We start from the raw sequence: 22,922 nt of genomic DNA on the forward strand, positions 1-22,922 counted from the left end.
ACTGTTGTTGAAATTGATTTTTCTCAAAAACCAGTGAAGCTAGTTGGGAAGAGGGATCTTTATTATTTACCAAAAGTGATTAAGGTATAAAATAGTTAACCAATTTTGTCCATACATTACCTTCCATGACTGTAGTGGATGATGACTCGGTTTTGGATTTTCTGATGAATAAAGGTTATCCAAAGCATAGGCCAAGGCATAAACAGCATTATAGATACTATAACTGTCACCAGACATGTTCATTTCAAATACAGTCTGAGGAAGACTCTCCAGCTTTTCCTCCCCTGTACAAATTTTGAAGTTCTGTGTGTTCTTGTAGAAATTAGGGCTTATACAATCAAATGCATCATGCCAGAAGTATTGGAAGAAATTACTATCACGATGCTGGTAAGGGTTAAATTCCTGGAGAAAAGTCTTAAATCTTGGCACATTGTTTTTGTGGACTGTGAAAGACAAGGAACCATGGAAGTGTTTGACATGCCAGTCATTCAGGAAAACTTTTGAGCTGAAATCCCACTGTGCTGTTGTGACCCAAACCTTCTCTGTGGATTTCCTTGTGGATTGTTCATAGCTGCGTAGCAGTATGTTTAACCCAATCATTAAAGATGTAACCCCATATGCAACAATCACATTGGCTTTTGTAAAAATAAGGTTTTTCAAAACAGTGACACTACTGAATTCATAGTATGTTAATCCATTAACAGTCTGTGGAAAGAAAAACGGAGCCTTTTCAGTAAAAGCCACACAGATGCTGTTTCTACTGAGAACTGATTTTAGGCTTTGCACAAACTCTTCCCCTTGGTTGTCATCTGAAACAATGAGGCCAACCCATGTCCAGCTGAAATAGCTTAGCAGCTGCACTATCCCATCATACTGAGCAGCTTCATTTGGGACCATTTGATAGGAAAAGGGATAATGAATCTTATTAGTCCTTGCTGAATGGATTGAGCCACAAATCAGCTGGAAAAAATAACAGAGTGAATTTTGTAGCCAACTTCAAAAGATAAAAAGCATTCCCCCCCTTTAAACAGAACAAAATCAATGCCACTTTAATCTGTAGTGGCCTGACATTATTTCCACTAGTACTTTAAAATGAATCAAAAAGTCTAATTTTCAGGGAAATAACCATATTAATTGATTACAGCCTAAATAACAAAGTGTTTTTTGCCATCATCTAGGATAACAAACCACACTTCAACCATACTTTCATTTTGTTAAGTAGATGGGAATCCAAGAAAGTGCATGCCAAATGATATGTCTTAGGCCCCATCTACACTGTCATATAAACCATTCAAAAATATAATCTGGATTCAGAAACGGAATTGTATGGCAGTGGTGATCCAGCCTAAGTCTCTAATAAATACAATTCTCCAGGTGCATCTACACCAGTGGTTCTCAACCTGTGGGTCCCCAGGTGTTTTGGCTTACAACTGCCAGAAATCCCAACCAGTTTACTAGCTGTTTAGACTTCTGAGAGTTGAAGGACAAAACACCTGGGGACCCACAGGTTGAGAACCGCTGATTTACACTATAGAATTAATGCAGTTTGATACCTCTTTGACTGCCCCTGGTTCAATGCTGTGGGATCCTGGAAGTTGCAGTTTTGTGAGGCTCCAGCACAATTTTACAGAGAACACTAAAGAGCCTATAAAACTACAATTCCTATGATTCTATAGCATTAAGCCTTGACAGTCACAATGGTGTTAAATTGCAATAATTCCACAGTGTAGATGCACCCTCTGTTGTCCCTACAATGTAACAGTTTGCTAGGTTCACTTGAAACACAAATGAAGGTCCCTGTCCAAGTGCTAGTTGCTATCTCTGGTTCTGAAAATAGGCTTCTCTAAAGATGAAAAAAAGACTGGAAAAATGCTGTTTCCAGCAAACTTTCACATCTTTGCACTTAGTAACATGTCCAGAGCTTATCCCAAAACCTTTATTGCCTGAGGTAGAGTACCACTGCCCCATTGATTCTAATGCCCACCTTCAGGTTTACTGTACTCTAGAACAGATAGGTTGGTACCTGAAGCAACTCACTCTTCCCTTGGAGTAAAACAACCTAAAAGGTTTTTTTTAACAACACCAGTATTGGAAAGATGACGAAGAAGGATTCTACAAACACAGACATTCAATGTTGGTATGCAGCAGGGCATTACAGTAAACAATAAAAAATTGGCTGGAAAAGAATGGGATTCTGTAACTGTGTTCTCCTGCCCACCACAGGCACAATAACCAGCAACTGCTTCCAGATTCCCTTACTGAACAGAAAAACACAGATAAAAGAAGCAGCAGAGAAGTCTGTTTCATCAGCTATTCCCAACATGTTGAAAAAAAGTGTAAAACCACAATACAACTGGAAGCTGGTTGCAAAACAAAAAGTTATTCTTTGATGCATTTGGAACAAACTTTCAAGAGCTCATAAAGAGGTTTAACCTTTTGTTGCTTCCTTGTACAAGTTTTTTCTTGACTTCTTACATTTCTTTCCATTCATGTGGGCATATTCTTAATTTTGGATTTTCAAAAATGTTGAGATGTGTTGAGCTATTCGCTTTCATGGTACAACACTCTACTCTTATTTTTTCCCATGTTTTCTTCTGTATCTGATACCAAAATTTCCTGTTAAAGAAGGAAAGCCTAGGAACACATCCACTTTGATAACTGAGTTATATAAGTTACAGTTACCAGTCATTTCATTGCACTATATTTGCTCATGGAAGACCCAGCCCACACAATGGCATTTGATTGATTTTTTTCTATAGCTAAGCTGTATGTTATCATTTATCTTCTACACCTACCTGGGACACTTTGTAGAGACCTGAAATAGTGGCCACCTGAGTAGAGGTTTCAGAGCTGAGTGCTCCAACAACGGCAGGAATCTTGTATGGTCTTCCGCATCTGTAATTAGGAATGTTTTCTTTTTGTGCTGAAAAAAGGGACAGGGTGATTCCGTAGCTGAATCTTGGTTCAAAGAAGTTGTCGCAGATGTGGAAGCCCAGTGAGATATTGGATAAGATGTCTGGGTGATTGTTTATCTCTTCTACAGCAAAAATGAAAGCCAAGGCATGCTGGCTGTTCTTACTTACAACCCTAAATTGGAAATAGTACAGTCTAATTTATTTCTCTTCATTTTCAGAGCAGGAATTTTCTCATCAGGGTTTAAAATGTTTTAATCACTTTAAAAATATTATTGATTTTTATCTCTGATGGGAAGCAAACCATGATTACTAAAAAGCAAATGAAAATATGAATCATAACTCATAGCGCTGAAAACAGTCCTATACTATCCCATGTTCAGGAAAAATGATTTTTTTATGTAACTATAAACATGGAACATATAACATGGAAACTATGCTGAAAATGTAATAATTGCTCTTGCCATTGCACTTTTTCGTGACTCCTTACATTGCCAATTTTTCTTTGACTATATTTATATAACTTCAAACTTTTGCACACTTTCCTCAATTCTGCATTTGATAAATTCTATTTGAAATGTATGCAAAACATTCAAAATGCATTTACAAATTAAATATAAAAGCATCTAGATACATTGCCCATTACTTCTCAAATATAGAATATAAATGGCCACATTCTATATGGACTTACTTAAAGGGATATTCAGTATAACTCATGGGGAAAGTATTGAAGAATTCTTCAGGAAGCCCAATAGTGAGCAAAGATAAAATTGCACCAATAACATAGTCCCCTGGCTTAAAATAGCCATCTTTATATCTGTTTGCTTTTTCTTTCCAGTTTCCCTTGGGTGTTGGGCTGATTATCTGAAAGCAAGAAACAAGCAAGAGCAGCAAGAAAAGCATATCATATCTTTCTAATCTACTGCAAATTTCATTCATGTCCACCAAAGAAGGCATATGATATGGTTGGAGCCAATGAATATTGGAGAAGAAAAACATATTTCTGCTCTTCATATTGATCTGAGATATTATTCACTCACCTAGCAATAATTTTCCTCAACCCAATTTCCAATGGTGGAAATGCTATTCATAGCAGATTTCATAACTTATGTAGGCTTTTATCAAGATCTGAAATTGGTTGATTGACTGTTTTGTTTTGTATCTGGTTTGCACATGGAAAAATCTCAATGACAGTATTTTTGGATAATTACAGGGAATATAATTATTTCTCCAGTGTCTTTGGTTCTGTGTAGTTAACCATCTGGAGGAAACAAGTCATATGAAAATGTGCAGCATGTTGTTAGTCCTCTGTTTTTGAAGAATGAAATGCATGCCCAATCAAAAATGTATCAGCATGTTGGGGATACTAATTGATGTATAGGATATTTCCAGGAATAATATGTTTCTATTGAAGAAATATTTCTATCTAGATTAGAGTAAAAGCAAACGGTGATAATGTGAGAAAATATAGACACAAAAATACTATGAAGGGCATGAACTTCGATTCTCTGAGATTAGAAGAACCCAATGCAATGAAATGGCTCACAAGCGTTTCATCTCCCATGATCTTTTCTTCAGATCTTTTCCCCTTAAAGAGTACATTACATTAAACAATGAAGCATTTCATATTTAGGGACAGAAAACCTAATTCACATAAAAGATTAACCAAAGAAGAAATTACTTTAGGAGTAGTCCTAAAGTAGACAAAGAAGCATGCTGTAATACACTATACAAAAGTCAATCAAAGGACTCGAGTAAAGATTTATTTATTAATATATTTATTTATTTATTTACAGCATTTATATTCCGCCCTTCTCACCCCGAAGGGGACTCAGGGCGGATCACATTACACATATAGGCAAACATTCAATGCCTTTTTAACATAGGACAAAGACAAACAACATAGCTCCGAGCGGGCCTCGAACTCATGACCTCCTGGTCAGAGTGATTGATTGCAGTTAATTGCAGCTGGTTTGCTCTCCCGTCTGCGCCACAGCCCCGGGCCACTTTTCCACTTTTGTTCCAATAGGACCAGCCTCTGAAGCCATACTGAGGCCATACTGAGGGTGGGCAAAGTGAAGCACATTACACATATTAGGCAAACATTCAATGCCTTTTAACATAGGACAAAGACAACAACATAGCTCCGAGCGGGCCTTGAACATTTATGAACTGTTCAATAGCTAAATAATATACTAATATTGGACATTCATCATTTGCACTTTCTGCATAAAATAGTGCAAGCAATTTAATCCAATGGTGGTCCAATAATAATAATAATAATAATTATAATTATTATTATTATTATTATTTATACCCCGCTTAGGTCCCCCCCCCCTTTGTTAAAAATACTGTTTTCATTGTGTGCGCCCCCAGCCATGCTCTTTAAAAAATGTTGGGGTATTTTTACCATATTCCAGAGCCCTGGATCATTATAAATCAAGAAAATGCCATATTTTCCTTTCCTTTTCTTTCTTTTTCTTCCTCCCTTCCTTCCTTTTTTAAAACCAAAAGTAATTTCTAGTTGAAAAAGTCTTCTCCCAAAAAGGGTATTATGGCTTAAAACATAGTGAAATGTCCTGTTAAGTTCACAGGGGCCATGGGGCAGGAAATGGAGATTGATGTGGTGGGAGGGGGCAGGGCCGGTGATATCTCCCTAGGCCAGTGGTTCTCAACATGTGGGTCACTAGATATTTTGACCTTCAACTCTCAGAAATCCTAATAGCTGATAAACTTGCTGGGATTTCTGGGAGTTGTAGGCCAAAACACCTGGGAACCCATAAGTTGAGAACAACTGCCCTAGCCCATGCCTGTCCTAGCCAGTCACAGTTGCCCAACCCTTTCCTAAACTATGTCAGATCGAAGCTGCTTCTTCCTTTAGGAAATTTTATTCCATTCTTTCCTGACTTGCTGTGGAGCCTTTTTTTTCTTTCACCTCCATGTTTCTATTTCAGTCAATATTGGGTTTAAACATTGTAGTGTGACTTTAGAGACCTGTTGAATGAATGAATGAATTGTTTATTGTACTAGCCATAGGCCATGACATCAGTAGTATACAACCTTTATAAACACTTTCCAATAAAAACATTAAAACTTATTCAAAAATTAAAACTAGCTCTTTAAAATTATGATAGCAGCAACATAACAATGACGGTGTCTGATTTGTATCATCATAAACCATCGCCATTTCCATTTCTGACCTCAAGTATGGGTTTTGCTACCTTAGCTCTGATCTTTTGGGCTGCAATTGCAAATGTGGCAACCTTTAGTGTTATATTTTTGGAATAATCTGTTGTGGAAGCACATTGGGTGACCTTGTGTAATTTGCATTCTCCTGGCCACTTCCCTTTCAGGGTCGCCATAAATCGGAAATAACATGGAGGCACACAGCAACAACAATTACTACAGTAACACAGAATATTTTTGTAGCTCAGTAAAACACTTTATTGTTGCCTCAATAAACATGCTTGAATACATTAACTGGTTGGTTAGTAGGAATTTTACCATTCATACTGGTTCTCCAAAGGCTTTACAATACAACTCATACAAAAACATTGATCTCAACAACAATGTGGTCAGTTCGAACTTTATTTTACCATAATATACTTATCCAAACACCTACCGTGTTTCCCCGAAAATAAGACAGTGTCTTATATTAATTTTAGATCCCAAAGATGCTCTAGGTCTTATTTTCAGGGTATGTCTTATTTTTCCATGAAGAAGAATTCACATTTATTGTTGAACAAAAAAATGAACTACTGTACAGTAGTTGTCATCACAAACCAGCATAACCAGACAAACGGTGAATCCTCTCAAGAATTTCTTGTTACTACCAATATTTCCATTTACAACACTCTATGGTAGGTACTAGGGTTGTCCGATCGATGGAAAAATTGTTTCAATTCTCGTTTCTAAAGTAGGGGGTGCCGGCTCTTCCTTGTAGAAATTATTTCTAAATGTTTCACCCAAAATTTTTGGATATTTACGAAATTTCGTAATGTTTCTAAAATGGCGGACGCGCATGCGCAATTGCCAAAAAACAGGAAACCGGGGGGGACTTTTCTGGGGGTCTCCCGCCCTCATTTCTTGAGCTATTCTCATCAAATTTGGTACAGTGGGAAAACACATTCCACACTCTTTGCTCAACAAATTGCAGAATGTTTCCTGTCTCCTATGATTTTTGGCGAATTTTTATAACCTTTTATAATATACTATTTTTTTATGTTTTAAGAAACCTGTTCCTGTTTTGAAAGTCTTACTTCCTGTTCAATTGGGTTCTTCACTGTGAAAGTCCCTCTTTTCTATTTGTGTATATTTGTTGCTGTGGCCGGAAATCAGCGAAAATGGTGGTCATTTGCAGAAACTGGAAACCCCCCACTCCTATCTAAAAATAAGGTGGTGATATTTCAGCTTCCTAAGACATGGGAGCTCATGTCCCACTCCCTTGTGACCTGAGCCCCACACCACACACCCTGCCCCTTTCTAATAAAAAGCGGTGGCCAGGGTTTTTTTTTGTTTTTTTTTGTGCAACAAGGAAAAGGGGTGCTCACTGCTCGGGTCTCACTGTTCCCCCTGTTCTCTTCCTTCCAGTGGAATGGCCCCAGTGGTCCAGGGTTAATTGAGACCCTCTCCCAGCAGACCATAACGGAGAAGAAGGAGAGCTCAGGGTGCTGCTAGCGGTGCTAAGGGATCCCCCTCCCAAGGGAATTGAAGGATGATGTCTCTTTATGTGGTACCGCAAGCCAGTGGTGGACAAATGCCTCATGTCTTTACCCCTGCTAATATGCATCCCGCAGTGCCTGCACACAGCCAAGGAAGACTGTTGGGAATGGACCGCGAAGTGGTCCCAGAGGAAAGACCTCGGCCTTCCCAATGGCGGGGCCCCCGGCGGCCTTTGTGGGGTGCTCACAGGACTGGGGGCGGAAGGAGTGGGTGGCGACATGACGTCCTCTGTGGGAACGGCACGAGTGGGATTGCCTTCTTCCTCATCATCATCCGATGAAGTCAGTGTTAAGGGAAGCCTATCTATTTCTTTCTTAATTTTTATGTCCGGCGCAAGGACAACGACACGACCCAATTCAGAGACGTCCGTGGCAGCCTCTGATATGGGTGGCGGTGTGGTTTTATCACGGAGGGAACCCTTTTTTGACCTCGACCCACCGGGAACACGCCCTTCCACCATTTGTGTTTGCACAGCACTGCCCTCAGGAGCACCCCTTTGTTTCCTTCCAGTGCCACCCCTCGTTCCTCTTCCCGAGGCCAAGCCTCTCCCCGAAGTCTTGCGGGAACCACCTATTCCCCATGAACGCTTCATTACAGTGCTCTCGCCAATGAACTCCCCGAAACAGTTCCGTATGTTAAAATAGTTTATTTCAACTGACAGAGCCTTTGTAATTTGGACACGGGCTCTCGAGATCAACGGAGCCTCTTTCTGTGATCCCCCTAGACTGGAGGCCAAATGCCTTCCCTTGAATGTCTACTGGGTGTGACGGTAGCACTGGCTGGAATGCACACGTTCTTTGGAAACTGTTACTTCCAATGGACCCTTTTAATTTTGGAAAGCTATGTGTAACTTTGAAATTGATGCAGTAACACTCAGCCCGGGGACTTGGGATTATAAACGAAGCGTGAGGTAAGCTCAGCGCTTACAGGGAAGCAGACATGGTTAGAAAAATATAATTTTCAAGCTCCCTCCTTTGCAGGCTTGGAAAGCCTTATATGGGTTTTATTGCTTTCTTCCTGAAAACTTTGCAAAGGAAAGGCAAAAAGTGAACCTCCAAAAGGAGAAGCACCCCCAAATCTCTGGGGTTACAGGGAAAGAAGCAGTGCACAGTGCATACACACACACTCCTTAGCAGGCTTGCCTTATATGGGTTTTATTGCTTTCTTTGCAAAGGAAAGGCAAAAAGTGAACCTCCAAAAGAAAACGCACCCCAAAAACCCCAAAGCTAGCGGTTACAGGGAGGGACGCAGACTCCTTTGGAAAATAAAAATTCCCAACATCCACAGCAAGGACTCTGCCCCAAGCCAATTTCCCCCCAACACAATATCTAACCGGCAACAACCAGCCACTTTGCCCTCTGAGCTTCACGGCGCGCGCGCGACCCACCCTCTCTCCTCGGTATCCCAACCCAGAGAATGGCTTGGCTCCGTGCGGAGGTGATTTTTATAGCGATTCTACACGTCGACGGGAGGACGCAAGCCCCCACCTTTTTTAGCCATCGTGGAAGACTCTGATTGGCAGGGAGCGGGAGCCATGTTAGGCTGCGCTAGGCTCCCGTTCATGTTAGGTTGCAGAAACAAATATATATATATATATATATATATATATATATATATATATATTAAAAATATTTAAAAAATTTAGGAAGGAAAAAAATTAACGAAATTTTTAAGACACAATTACAGAATGGGCCAACGATGGATCGTATTACATTGCCAGTTGCGCCCAGGGAAAACGTTTCAATACTCGTGTCAAAAAACGGGAACATAACGAAATTATAACGGTATGACAATTTTTACGACGATATGGACAACCCTAGTAGGTACATTTACCGATCCTGCATGCTCTGGTGTTCTGTTCGACGAGCATGCTTCCAAACAAAAACTTTGCTAGGTCTTACTTTCGGGAGAGGCCTTATATTTAGCAATTCAGCAAAACATCTACTAGGTCTTATTTTCTGGGGATGTCTTATTTTAGGGGAAACAGGGTATCCACTTTTCTGAGTTGACAAAATTCATTTTTTCCATAGCTTTCTCAGGGATGCCTGGATTTCCTTGTTTCTTAGACTATAGATAATAGGATTTAACAGAGGAGTTACAACAGTGTAAGAAAACGATAAAAGCTTGTCCACTGGTGGAGAATAGCTGGATTTGGGTTTTAAATACATAGAACTAGCTGTTCCATAAAAGAGGACAACCACTATTAAATGTGAAGAGCAGGTGGAGAAGGCTTTATATCTGCTCTGCAAGACTGGCATTCTGATGATAGTGAAGATAATACCAATGTAAGACAGGATGATCAGCAGGAAAGGTAGCATTATAGCCATCAGAGCTATCCCAATGACTTGAAGTTCATTTTGGAAAGTGTTTCCACAGACTAATTCCAACAGTGGCTGTACCTCGCAAAAAAAGTGGTTTATGAACACACCACAAAATGGCAATCTAAATGTGACAGTGGTGTGGACTAGCCCAACGACAGTCCCACAGATATACGAACCTGTCACCATTTTCCAGCAAATATTTCTGCTCATAATGGTTGTGTAACGCAGAGGGCAGCATATGGCAACATATCTGTCAACTGCCATTGCAGCCAGAAGAAAGCATTCAGCTACCCCAAAAAACAGGAAGAGAAACATCTGCACAGCACATCCCAGGAAGGAAATGACATTAGGTTTGACCATTAAATTTTCTAATAACTTGGGGATGATGACTGACATATAGCAAGCCTCCAAGAAGGCCAAATGCATTAGAAAGAAGTACATAGGTGTGTTAAGCACAGGATCAGATTTTACTATTAGAATAATCATAGTGTTTGTCATTAAGGTGATCATGTACAGAGACAGCAACACTGCAAAGATTAAAAAATGGAATTGATGCATTTCAGTAAAACCCACAAGTATAAATCCAGACAGAATTGTAGCATTTTCTTCCATACTCATATTTCCATGGCATATCTTAATGAACTGCTTTGATCATTAAATTCACCAGTTATTTTTCTACAGTCATTTTTCCCTTTTGCTATATTTTCACATAGAGTTGCTTCACAATTTAGAAATCACTTTTTTCTGCTGATCAATTTATAACTTACTGATGAAACATATTCTTGAAGTTGGAAAAATCAGTTGAATTTTCTTGAATTTATTTTTATAAATTAGCTTCTGTTTCTAGTTCATTATACATGGAAATCTTCACTCTATAAAATAACCCCCAAAAAGCAGCATTAAAAATACGCACACTGTTTAATTATTGCATCTGAAGAAGTTACAAACATGAAACCAATTAAAAATAAGGACAGATATCATCAACATTCTAAGTATAGAATGGGGAAGATGGGGATAAAGTTGTTCCATCCCTGTTAATTAATTTGATTTAAACGTGAGCTACAAGTTATGTAGTTTAGGCTTTAAGCGCTAGGTCTGGTTTCATTTCCAAATTCCCTTAAGTCTTTAGAGTGGTTTAGGGACAATTCTATTCACTCTTTTCTGTTTTAGGCTGAGGGCTCCCCAACTCCCCAAATCTGTATAGTTTGTCACTTTAAGCTCTAGACATGGGTCAATTTCACACTACATACTTATATCTATGGCTCCATCTTTAGTACCATGTTTTGCCTCACTACATGATCACATAGGAAATTCCCAGCAGCACTTAAAGAGTAATCATAACATTACAACTGCATAGTTTGAAAAGGCATCTGGTCACTTTAAGCATTGAAAAAAGACCAAAAAAATTGACAATAATAGAAAAACAATCCCCATGTCCCTTTGTGAATTAAAATATGGGGGAAGCTGGTTTGTAAACTTCTGAGGTCTGGTGTATAGTGCTTGAGGACCTCAAGACTTTTACTAAGAGCCCTCCTCAGATTGCTCTAAAATATTAAGCTGTCCATTCATCAAGTTAACATGGGAAGTGGTTAGTAGTCAGACAGTTTCTATTTCAACAAGAAATCCTGAAGTAATTCCAATTTTCTGTCTCTGTAGTTCAACACAAACTTTCTGGATGTAGATTAAATGAGGCTTCTGCACTTCTGAGTGTACTTTGAACTCAATTTGCATCATTTGGAGTGGAAATTTGGTTTCACAAACCATGTACATTCTGTGGTGTATTTAAGCTCTCTGATAAATATTCACCATCTAGAAATTAGGTTTGGAGATTAAATTATATATTACCTTAATGAATCCTCAATGCCATTGTCAAATATGGACCTTGTCCTACTCTGATGTGAAACTTTAGCAGCCCAAAGTGTTGCAATACCCAGGAAGCTGGAGCCACCAGAAGGCAAGAAACTAAAACCAAGGCTTTCTTCCTGCACTCTGTGCAACTAGGAGTAGAGTGACAACTGCATCTTAACTCATAAAATCACAGTGTTGAAACCAACTTAGAAATTGGCCACAAGGGGAGCAATTTATAAATGAACCCAACCAATTAATAAAAGATGCTTAGCTCTTCCATGAAGTTGACCTCTTTTCCTTTGGGATTTCTCACACAAGATCTTACCATTTATGTGTTTTAAATGCAATTTTTTATCCTGTATTTTTGTTTTAATTGATATATTGTATTACTGTTTTATGTTTTATAGTGTGATTTGTATTATGTTGCTTATATTTTGTCCTATGTTGTTTGGGCCTCTGCCCCATGTAAGCCGCCCTGAGTCCCCACTGGGAGATGGTGGCGGGGTATAAATAAAGTTTTGTTATCATCATCATCATCATCATCATCATCATCATCTTTTGTCCACTTTGAGGTCAGCATCTATTACTATGGTGAATACATTTAACCAGAACAATGCCGTCTTTCTCTCTTTCCACCTACTCACAGTTCCCAGGTGACTTCTGGCTTGCATGGAAAATTAGTTCCCATATAATTTTGAGTTCCCCCCTCTTCTCTCTCTCTCTCTATATATATATGGCATTAAAATCACATAAATTGGATTTCCATGAGCGATCAATACATTTTCATTAGACAACCCCTAAAATGAACCTCAGGACAAAATAAATCTTTCACATCTTTCAGTTTTTTGATCTGGTCATGTAAGTGTGATTTATTGTTATAATTGTATTATTTTACTTTGTTTAATAATGTGTATTATGTTGTTATGTAATGTTTGTGTTGCTTTTATGACTGTAAACCGCCCTGAGTCCCATCCGGGAGATAGGGCGGTATATAAATAAAGTTTTATTATTATTATTATTATTATTATTATTATTATTATTATTATTATTATTATTATTATTTCCAAATGGAAAGAAGAACCCCTTATCAAATTCTATGTTCACATTTCCTTTTTTAAAAAAATGAAACATTCATAAATGTAAAAAAAATGAATCTCAAACATTCACCCAAATATCCTTGAGTCAGTAGAGGAAATACATTGAATAAAGTGGTACTATTACCATATTGGATCTAGACACTATATTTCAATTGAAACATCCTACAATTGTATTGTATTTTAGCTATCTATCACATGCTTCGCACTTCCATTTCTAGGAGAACAAGATTCACCATGAGAATGCATTTTGTGATGCTTTTCATGTTAAGATACTAAAAATGGCACAGTTAGTGTTTTGAAAGATTTTATTTATACATGTATTACAATGTATATACAGAAAAACATACATGGAAATAAAAATAGTTCAGAGAAAGAACAATGCACTCAGGAAAATTGATGTATCTGAAAACTAATACCAGAGAGAGATGGCAAATCTGCTCATCCTAAGCATTTCTTTTTGAGATTGAGAAATTATGAACTGATTATAGAAAGCCATACTACAACAATGATTCAGTGCTTTCTCTTTAAGAAGAACTCCTTGTTCAGTTCAGGCTTCCATAAAATAATGTAGCATTTGGGGAAAAAGAGTAACCCAGCGCTGGAGGCTAAAATAGAGAAAGTTTCCACAGCTGCAACAGACATCCCCTTAGTGCTCAAGTAGCTTGGAACAAATGATACCCAAACACTGCAAAACAACAACATGCTGAAAGTAATACGTTTGGCTTCATTAAAAGTGTCCTGAAGCCTATGAGCTAAAAAATCTAAGCTGAGAGTGACAAAGGCCATAAACCTCATGTAGCCCAGCACAACATAAAATATTGTGGGTGGTGACTCATGACACTGCAGCACAATTTCTTTTGTCAAAGAATGCATGTCAGTCTCTGGAAATGCGGGAGAGGTTGCCACCCACACAAGACAAATACCTGCTTGGATAATGGTGCAAGCAAGAATAATGGAATTGGTAATTCTTTTCCCTATCCATTTCTTAATCTTGGATCTTGGCCATATGGCCATGAAAGCTAGAACCACTGTGAGGGTTTTCCCATTTATTTATTTATTTAAAAAAAAACCTACAAGTGCTATCTCCTTGATTTTGCCTACAATGACACAAGATAACCAGACCATAATTCCCCCCAAAATCAGAAAGATTTGCACATCTACTGATTTTTGGGGGATTTTAAAAGCTTTGACAAAAACTTGTCTTAAACACTACAACAGCTATCTCCTTGAATGTCCCTATATGACACACAACACATACCATAGAACATCTTAGGGATTTTTCTCCCAATCCAGCACAGATTTACTATCACTCTTCTTTGCAGATTCAATAATTTATTGGAGCTCTAAACCTCATGGCTGGCTGTTGCTACGGATGGACAATAGCTCTCCCCTACTTCGCTGAGGCTTTCTGATATGAGCAGAATTCTCAGAAATGTAGTTTAGAGCAGGGCTTCTCGAATTCTCTTCCGCAGGGGTCCCTGCCTTCTCAAACTACATTTCCCAGAATTCTTAGTCTCCCTCCCCCCCCCCCCCAAGCTCACTTGCCCTCCCAATGGCGACAGGCAATCAGGTTCTCCTTAAATAAAGAAGAATTGCCTCTTTGGCCTCGCACCACTGGTACAGTTTGCTGCTTGTGCTGAAAATGAAACTGACTTTGGGAGCCCTATGAAGTTTACTAAACTTTTAACAAGTCAAAAGTGAATCTTTTGATTCTTAAGTTTTTTGCGTGGCTGCTCCTCACATTTCTCAATATTGTCTCAGATGTACAGATCTTATGAAATAATATGATACACAAACCACAAATGACTTTTTTGCACAGCCCTAGAAACTACCCATTTTGTGTACTGAGATTATAGAATTATTTTCAGTACTTTTTTTAAAGAAGATCTCCTTCTTATTCAGTTCAGGCTTCAATAAGATAATATAGCATTTGGGGAAAAAGAGACAACCTAATAATCCAGCACTGGAAGCTAACATGGCAAAGATTTCCACAACTACCTTGGTTTTCCCTTTAGTGCTCATGTGGCTTGGGATGAAGATCAACCAAACACTGCAAAACAGCAGCATGCTAATAGTGATATATTTGCTTTCATTAAAACTGTCTGGCACCTTATGGGCAAAAAAAACCACACTGAAGCTGCCAGTGGCTAGAATACCCATGAAGACCAAGAGGTAACAAAGCACAACAGATGGTGGTTCATGACATTGCAGCACAATTTCTTCTCTCAATGAATGCATGTCAGTCTCTGGCGATGGTGAATAGATTGTCATATATACAAGCCAAATGCCTGTTTGGATTATGGAGGAAGAAAAAATAATAGAGATGGTCAGTTTTCTCCCCATCCATTTCTTGATCCTGGATCCTGGCTGTGTGGCTTTGAAAGCTAGAATCACTGTGACGTTTTTTGCAAATACAGTAGAAACAGCAATATTGTAGATAAAGCCAAAGACACTTTGACGTAAATAACATGTTATCTTCTTAGGTTGGCCAATGAATATCAAGGTACAAAGGAAGCTGAGGAGCAGAGAGATGAGCAGAATGTAGGTCAAGCTTTGGTTGTTTGCTTTTACTATTGGAGTGTTGTGATGCTTCATAAATATTCTTAATATTACAGCCACAGTGAAAGAAAATAAAACAGCACAACTGGCTAAACTAATACCTAATGGTTCTTCATAAGATAGGAAGGTTATTGTCTTGGGAAAACATGAATTCTGATCCAGGTTTGCATATTGATCATCTGAGCATTTGAAACATTCAGATGAGTCTGAAAGAGAGAGAGAGAGAGAGAGAGAGAGAGAGAGAGAGAGAGAGAGATGGTGTTACAAACAATGGGCTTTCTTTATAAAACAAGCAAGTTACAAACATCCAACTTAGAAGTGACTCATAGTTAAGAATGGGTGTGAGACAACAGGAAGTGAGAGAAATCTACTTCTTGAAGGGAAAATCACTCCTAAAAGAGTTATAATGGGGAAAATATGTCTCCACTGAAACTTTATCACCAATCCTTGTTTCCATAACAAGCCATTTTATTTTTCAAAATCCAGTTATCATTTATGTATATGTAGGAAAGTGCCGAACAGGATGATAGACAGATGGGTAATCAGCCCCCCTCCCCACGTCCCTCTCGTGTGTGTGTGTGTGTGTGTGTGTGTGTGTGTGTGTGTGTGTGTGTATCTTGGCTTGAGGTCTGTGTCCCTGTTCAAAAGATTTCACCTCACTTTCTGTCCCTGTGATAATTGGATTTTGAAAAAAAAATGGCTTGCTGTGGAAACAAGGATTGGTGTATAAACAGAACTACACTTTAAAAAGGTACATGTTCCAACTTACATACAAATTCAGCTTAAGAACAAATCTACAGAACCTATCTTGTTTGTAACTTGGGGACTGCCTATATATCTTTTATATTTTGTCATAACTTGGAGAAAGTGGGACTAGTGTTATAACTAGGACAGGCCACACAGATTGGCTGTTGTTGGGAGAGTGGTAGACCAGCAGAGAGGGAAAACATCCCACAGTGGCCATCTTTGCTCCCTCTGCTTACTGAATGTTGTGGGCTGCAGTTGTGTGGTTGTGAAAGAAGAATTAGGGGCCGGGCTGTGGCACAGGCTGGACCGGGCTGAAGAAGGACCGGGCTGTGGCACAGGCTGGAAAGCAAGCCAGCTGCAACAAATCAACAAATCACTCTGACCAAGAGGTCATGAGTTCGAGGCCAGCCCGATGCCTGCGTCTTGTCTCTGTCTCTGTTCTGTGTCATGGCATTGAATGTTTGCCTTTATGTGTAATAGAAGACCCAATAAATACAATTCATTTTTGGCTCTCTAAAATAAGAGAATTTGGGGAAAATTCGGGATTAAGGATAAATATGGACAAGACCGCATTACTATCAAAAAACATGACGGAAAAAAGACAAAAGGAGCTAATGAGAATCTCTGGGATTCAGATTAGGAAGAAAATAAAATATCTAGGAATAACATTAACGGCAAAAAATTCACAATTATTAGAAAATAACTATGATCACAAATGGAAAGAAATACAAAGGGACTTAGAAAGATGGAAGTATGCAAAACTATCGTTATTAGGAAGAATTTCAGCAATAAAAATGACCATCTTGCCCAAGCTACTATTCTTATTCCAAAACATTCCGATTATTAGAAATACCCAAAAATTTAAAAACTGGAATAAAGAAATAAGCAAATTCATTTGGATGGGGGAAAACCAAGAATTAAAAGAATTTACTTAACAGACGAGAAGAAGAGAGGAGGTCTGGGTCTCCCAGACCTCCAACTTTACCACGATGCAAGTGGCCTAAATTGGGTGAAAGATTGGTCCACATTGGGAAACGCCAAAATCATAGCATTAGAAGGAATAGACTTAAGGGCGGGATGGCATGCATACCTGTGGTATAATCGAAAATCAACAGAAAAAATTTTTGGCAACCATTTTATTAGATCATCGCTGATAAAAATATGGGAAAAATACAAAAAGAAACTATATCTGAAAACTCCAAAATGGATCTCCCCATTAGAAGCAGGCCAGAGGAGAGAAACGGGAGGAGATATCTGGCCGAGATATAAGGATATATTAACTAAGGAAAGCGGGACATACAATATGAAAAGCCAAGAAGAGATTAACCAGAAATTCGGTAATGTAGGATGGTACCAATATAGACAACTAAAAGAATACTATAATAAAGACAAAAAATTGGGTTTCGAAGAAACAGAAGGATTTTGGGACAAAGTGATGAAATTAGAAAGAAAACAAATATCTATAATATACGCAAAATTAATCGAATGGGAGACAGAAACGGTACCAGTAAAAGACAGTATGATCAAATGGGCCAAAAATCTAGGTAAAAAAATCTATTTAGAAGAGTGGGAAAAGGCCTGGAACTCCAGATTAAAAATAACATATGCAACAGAATTGAAAGAAAATTGGATTAAAATGTTTTACCGTTGGTATTTGACCCCCCCAAAAATATCAAAATATTATAATAAAACCTCGAACAAATGTTGGAAATGTGAAGATCAAATAGGAACGTTTTTCCATTGTTGGTGGACTTGCAAAAAAGCAAAGAAATACTGGAAAGAAATCCACCAGGCAATACAAAAGATGTTGCAAATTAAAATAGACTTAGATCCAAAATACTTTCTCCTGGGAATGCTCAACATTGAAAATAATAAAAATAAAGAAATGCTTTTCAATTATCTCACTACAGCGGCCAGAATTATATATGCCAAATATTGGAAAAAGAAAGAAATTCCTGAACTAGATTGTTGGTTAATTAAGGTCATGGAAATAATGAATATGGACAAATTAACATACTTACTAAAAACAATTACAGTATCCCAAAAAAGCAAACAAATTGGGAACCGATTAAAAAGTACTTGGTAGAAATGCAAATGAAGGTGCTAATATAACTTATATTACTTAAATAAATTATATAAAAGTCTTGTATACTAACAGAAAGAAACATGAAGATGTGGTCACCAAACAGAAAGAAGGAAGGAAAAAGAAAGGAAAAAGAGGTATAAATACAAACTTCTTAAAGTAGCTGTGTAAGAGATGGAAGTCACTCCGTTGGATTTTATTACAACACTTGCTCTTGTTCTGTGTTTTTGTTTATATGCTTTATTATATGTTTCTATCCTTTTTTTTCTTCTTCTTCTTTTCTCTCTTCCCTCCTTTATTGCATTTATTTCTCCTTTTTTCCTAGAACTCATTGTTCTCACACTTTCACTGTAATTTTTTTAGTTGCAAAATCAATAAAAACTTATTTAAAAAAAAGAATGTTTGCCTTTATGTGTGCAATGTGATCCGCCCTGAGTCCCCCGCAGGGTGAGAAGGGCAGAATATAAATGCTGCAAATAAATAAATAATAAATAAATAAATGTTGGTGGGAAAAGCTTTGCCCTTTCCCCACAGCTGGATTTCTTTACAACAATTCAATTTGCTCTGACATCCTTCACAGAACATGTTCTTCCCCAGTCCCTCCTCCTCTTTCTCACATATTTACACATATGATTTGACATATCAACTCCTCTCTTTTTAGAATTATTATTTGTGGGGTATAGTGCCCTCATTTTGTCCTTCAGTAGCTATAGACATACCAGAATACTAAACACCAGAACTTTCTAAGTATTTCATGTTGATGACATCATTTTGCGACACACTATTTCAGTTTTACTAGCAAACCGGAGGTTAAACCAACCCCTTATAAGAGATATAAGCACATACATTAATTGGGATAATGAAATGTTTGGGGACATAACATACCTCATGAAAACCTTTCATTTATATTTTTAAAAATATAAGATTTATTGCTTATTTTGCATAAAGATTCCCATAGAGATTTCTCATTTTGTTCTCATGACACACCTATACATGGCAGCTGACACTAACATGTTGCGACACATAGTTTGGGAAGCATTTGCTTTAGATAGACCCTACTAGAGTAGGTCTATCCAATGAAACACTGAATGAGGTATAAACCTGCATGCCAATCTACTCTCAGTGAGATCACTTGCCATCTCATCACCCAGGACTTGGGAAGTGCTGTCCATCCCACAACATTGCTGGACTTCCGGGGAAGGCTTGAGTAGAAATGTCATTTGATGCTTCCCTACAAACATGGGAGCCTGCTTGTGTTGTGTTGGCTCCAATACAGCCAGCACACTTCAGCGCCGCTTCAGCAATGCTTCTCCCATGAGATACGGGAAACACTGGTACACTGGAGTGATGCATGGAGTGATAGAGCCATCTCTCATGCCTGCCATTTCACCACGCTTGCTGACAAAATGGCACTGGGGGGGGGCTCCCCGTGTGAAAAAGTCATTAAAGGATTCAGTCAATAAATGAGGTATGTTTCTCTAATTCAACTCTTACCTTCTTTATCAGATATGAATCCTTTGGGACATGGAACGCAATCATAACAACAGAAGGATTGACCTTCCTTCCTTTTCTTCCTATAACCAGGTTGGCAGTTGGCACTGCACTGGGAAAGAGGCTGCGTCTGTCCACCAATTGAAGAAAATGTCAGTCTTTGCAAACTTATTCAGGGTCATTAATCTTAAGAAGACCATATGTTATACAATAAGGTTTTACTAAACAGTACTGCCAGGAACATAGGAGAACATATCTCTGGCACAATCTTCATATAAGCAATAATGGCTCACTTGTTTGGTGCAATAAGTGTCAGCTTTGTTAGCTAGAGAGGAAGGACAAGTCTGGATGACATTGTCTCTTTCCTAGGATAGACTCAAATTGCTCCAAGGTAATGCATTGAATTTAATGGATTATGGGGACTCCTTCCCTCCCTCCCTTTACCTTACCTTTCCTTGTGTACACATGCAGAATTTGTAAAAAAAAAAAAAAAAAAAGAAAGAAAGAAAAGAAAAGAAAAAGAAAAGAAAAGAAAGAAAAGAAAAGAAAAAAGAAAAGAAAAGAATGATATTAAAAATGCAATTATTTTCCAAATACATTGTACTTTTAATATGCCACACATTGATTTTTTCATGCCATCTAAAACATTTATGTTCTTGTAGTGATAAAGTGACTTTTAATATGTCCCTCAACTAATTAATTTAGAAAATGCAAAATCACAGATAATAGTGTATCCTATTGAAATGAATGATATCCAGCCCAAGAATCCCATAGATTTGTGCTGGAGGAAAAAGGAAATGTCTAGAGAGGACATATTTTGCTGGATATCAGTAAACTAAATCATTAGTACAATTCCTACAAATATAGGGATTTTATGGTTTTTCATTTATGGCTTCAGATTTTCTAGAATTTTCTGGATTTTTATTCTTCCTGAGTAGACATATTAAAGTGACCCACACTCTTTTAGTGGAAACTTCAGTTGACTGGAACATATGTATCACTCCAGAGAGGAATTCATTGAGTATAAGAATTATCTATTAAGGGAAACAAATACACATTAGCCATATGAAGGCATACAAAAATGCCTTCCACTAGGCAGAATTTTAAAAATTAATACACAGACAGATACAAATATGACATCTTGCCAAAAAGGAACTCTCACTCCCAAAATGGAGATGCTATCTGAAATATTTGAATTATTACCAGATTAAACCAGTTAGACCATACAATGGCATCTTCATCAATGCTGACTGCTTCATCTGGAGGAGCCCAGGGATCCAGCTTTCCAATTCTGACTCCAATCCAAGATCCATTTTGAAATGTGACCCAATTTATGATGTCAAATCCTACTTCTAGTACGCCATTCTGGTCAAAGGAAATCTTTTCTCCAACAGTGTTATTGAATGACACAAATTTCAAAAAATGATGGAGCTACATGTAAAAAATGAAAACATTTTCCCTTTACTGAAACAAGAGTGACTTTAACATGTATTGTACCAATGCTATAGTTAAGCAATGATTTTCCATTTGTATTTCTATAGCCACAAGTGACACATGAAAAAGTTTCCAAATTAAAATCAGAATCCATTACCTGCCACAATGGCTGCCTTCTCCCTGACTTCCTTAATACCTTATTATTGGACCTAGAGGAATACATTGTATGTAAAGCATGAGCCACAGCATAGACAGTGTTATAGATGTTGTAACTTTGGCCTGTTACACTCACTGGGAGGACATGCTCATGAAGGCTCTCCAACCTCTCCTCTCCAGTGCAGATATCTCCAGTCACATTCCTCTGAAGGGAATCCTGAAATGTGCAGCAAAATGCCTGAGTCCAAAACTCTTTGAGGAAACCATCTCCATAAGCATTAGAAGGATTTCTGTTCTGAAGAAATTGCTGGAATCCTGGAAGTTCTCTGGAGTGAAGTGTAAAGGATATAGTGCAAAGGAATTGTGTATCCCAGTTCCATCCACTTGCAAGGGATTTTAATTCCATTCCAACTGTCAGAATCCAAACTTTACCTATTGGCTTTGATATTCCTCCATTAATTGATTTGCTTAGAAAATCTCCTAGAAATGTCATGTGATATAGATCCCAATAAAGAACTATAACATTGGTTTTGCTGTTCATGACTTTATCATACAATTGAAATGCACAGTTTAAAAAAGTGTCCTTTTTAGTGTTATAATGTAAACATAATTTAGTAAATGACTCTATGACAGCAAAACATATGCCTTTCTTCGAAAATTCTGGGATCATTATCTTCATGAACCAGTCTAATGTCGACCCATTTGCAGCAATGAATGAAATCCATCTCCATTTGAAATAGTGAAGTAATTGGAGAATCCCCCTATACTGATGGGCTTCATTTGGAACCATTTGGTATGAGGGAAGAAGGTTGGTATTTCCAATGTCAACAATAGTAGCACTAAATATAAACTAAAGAGAGATGTGAAGGATTAAATAGAAAATAAAACATTTTTGTCTGCTAATGGAACAGAGAAAAAACATTTGTACAGTAGTTATAATTTTAAACTGGAAGTAGTCGGCCCTAAATACAACAGTAATGTTTACTTCCACTGGTTTTTGGCAGATTTCTTCAGATCCTACAATTTTCTTTTCTTCCATGCATTAGGTCTTAAAGATATTTAATAATTAAAAACGTTCTTTACCATTCTATATTATCTTAACTCCCATAGAAAGGTGATATTGATTTGGAATAGAATCATATCATTTTAAAAAAGCATATGATTAACTCTCGTGCAATTATGCAAACTTGCCTTACACACGGCTCCTGTAAAATATGACATTTTTGAATGCAGAAATAAAATATCATGGAAAATTATGCATGTGCTTGAATTAGCTCTCCATATAAATATGATTTGAGGGATACCTGGAAGCTCTAGTGGAAGCTCTGGTATTCAAGCTGAATCAAGCTTGATCTGGATTGTGCTTGATCTGTCCCAGTTTATTGTCTAACAGATCTTGTGCCAGAAGCAAGCCCTTTGCAGAGCTTTGCTGGTGATATTGTTTCTGGTGAGGACACTGTGAGACCAGGAGAAGCAATGTCCTCAGTAAACTTCTGCAAGGCAACTGGTTCTGGCTTTTGGTGTAGAGATGCATCCTTGGCATGGTTAGCCA

At 37.9% G+C, this 22,922-nt stretch overlaps 3 protein-coding genes across 3 annotated transcripts; all 3 read right to left on the reverse strand.

Annotated features, from left to right (window-relative positions):
* Nucleotides 1-66: 66 nt before the first annotated feature.
* LOC107983223 (vomeronasal type-2 receptor 26) lies at nt 67-1,095 on the reverse strand. The gene has a single exon (XM_016995796.2). It carries the CDS (start codon nt 895-897, stop codon nt 67-69), a length of 831 nt encoding a protein of 276 aa, XP_016851285.1. The 5' UTR covers nt 898-1,095.
* An 8,361-nt stretch (nt 1,096-9,456) lies between these two features.
* Nucleotides 9,457-10,888, reverse strand: LOC100562570 (olfactory receptor 10C1-like). Its single transcript, XM_062984522.1, has one exon. The coding sequence runs from the start codon at nt 10,571-10,573 to the stop codon at nt 9,650-9,652; it is 924 nt and encodes a 307-aa protein (XP_062840592.1). The 5' UTR covers nt 10,574-10,888; the 3' UTR covers nt 9,457-9,649.
* Nucleotides 10,889-13,236: 2,348 nt separating this feature from the next.
* Nucleotides 13,237-22,223, reverse strand: LOC134300001 (vomeronasal type-2 receptor 26-like). The gene is made up of 5 exons (XM_062984521.1): nt 21,372-22,223; nt 20,984-21,211; nt 19,784-19,910; nt 15,231-15,665; nt 13,237-13,865 (listed from the first exon to the last, which is right to left on the reverse strand). The coding sequence occupies exons 1-5, from the start codon at nt 22,158-22,160 to the stop codon at nt 13,411-13,413; spliced, it is 2,034 nt and encodes a 677-aa protein (XP_062840591.1). The 5' UTR covers nt 22,161-22,223; the 3' UTR covers nt 13,237-13,410.
* Nucleotides 22,224-22,922: the final 699 nt, after the last annotated feature.

Source organism: Anolis carolinensis, chromosome 6, assembly GCF_035594765.1.
Source record: "Anolis carolinensis isolate JA03-04 chromosome 6, rAnoCar3.1.pri, whole genome shotgun sequence".
NCBI lineage: Eukaryota > Metazoa > Chordata > Lepidosauria > Squamata > Dactyloidae > Anolis > Anolis carolinensis.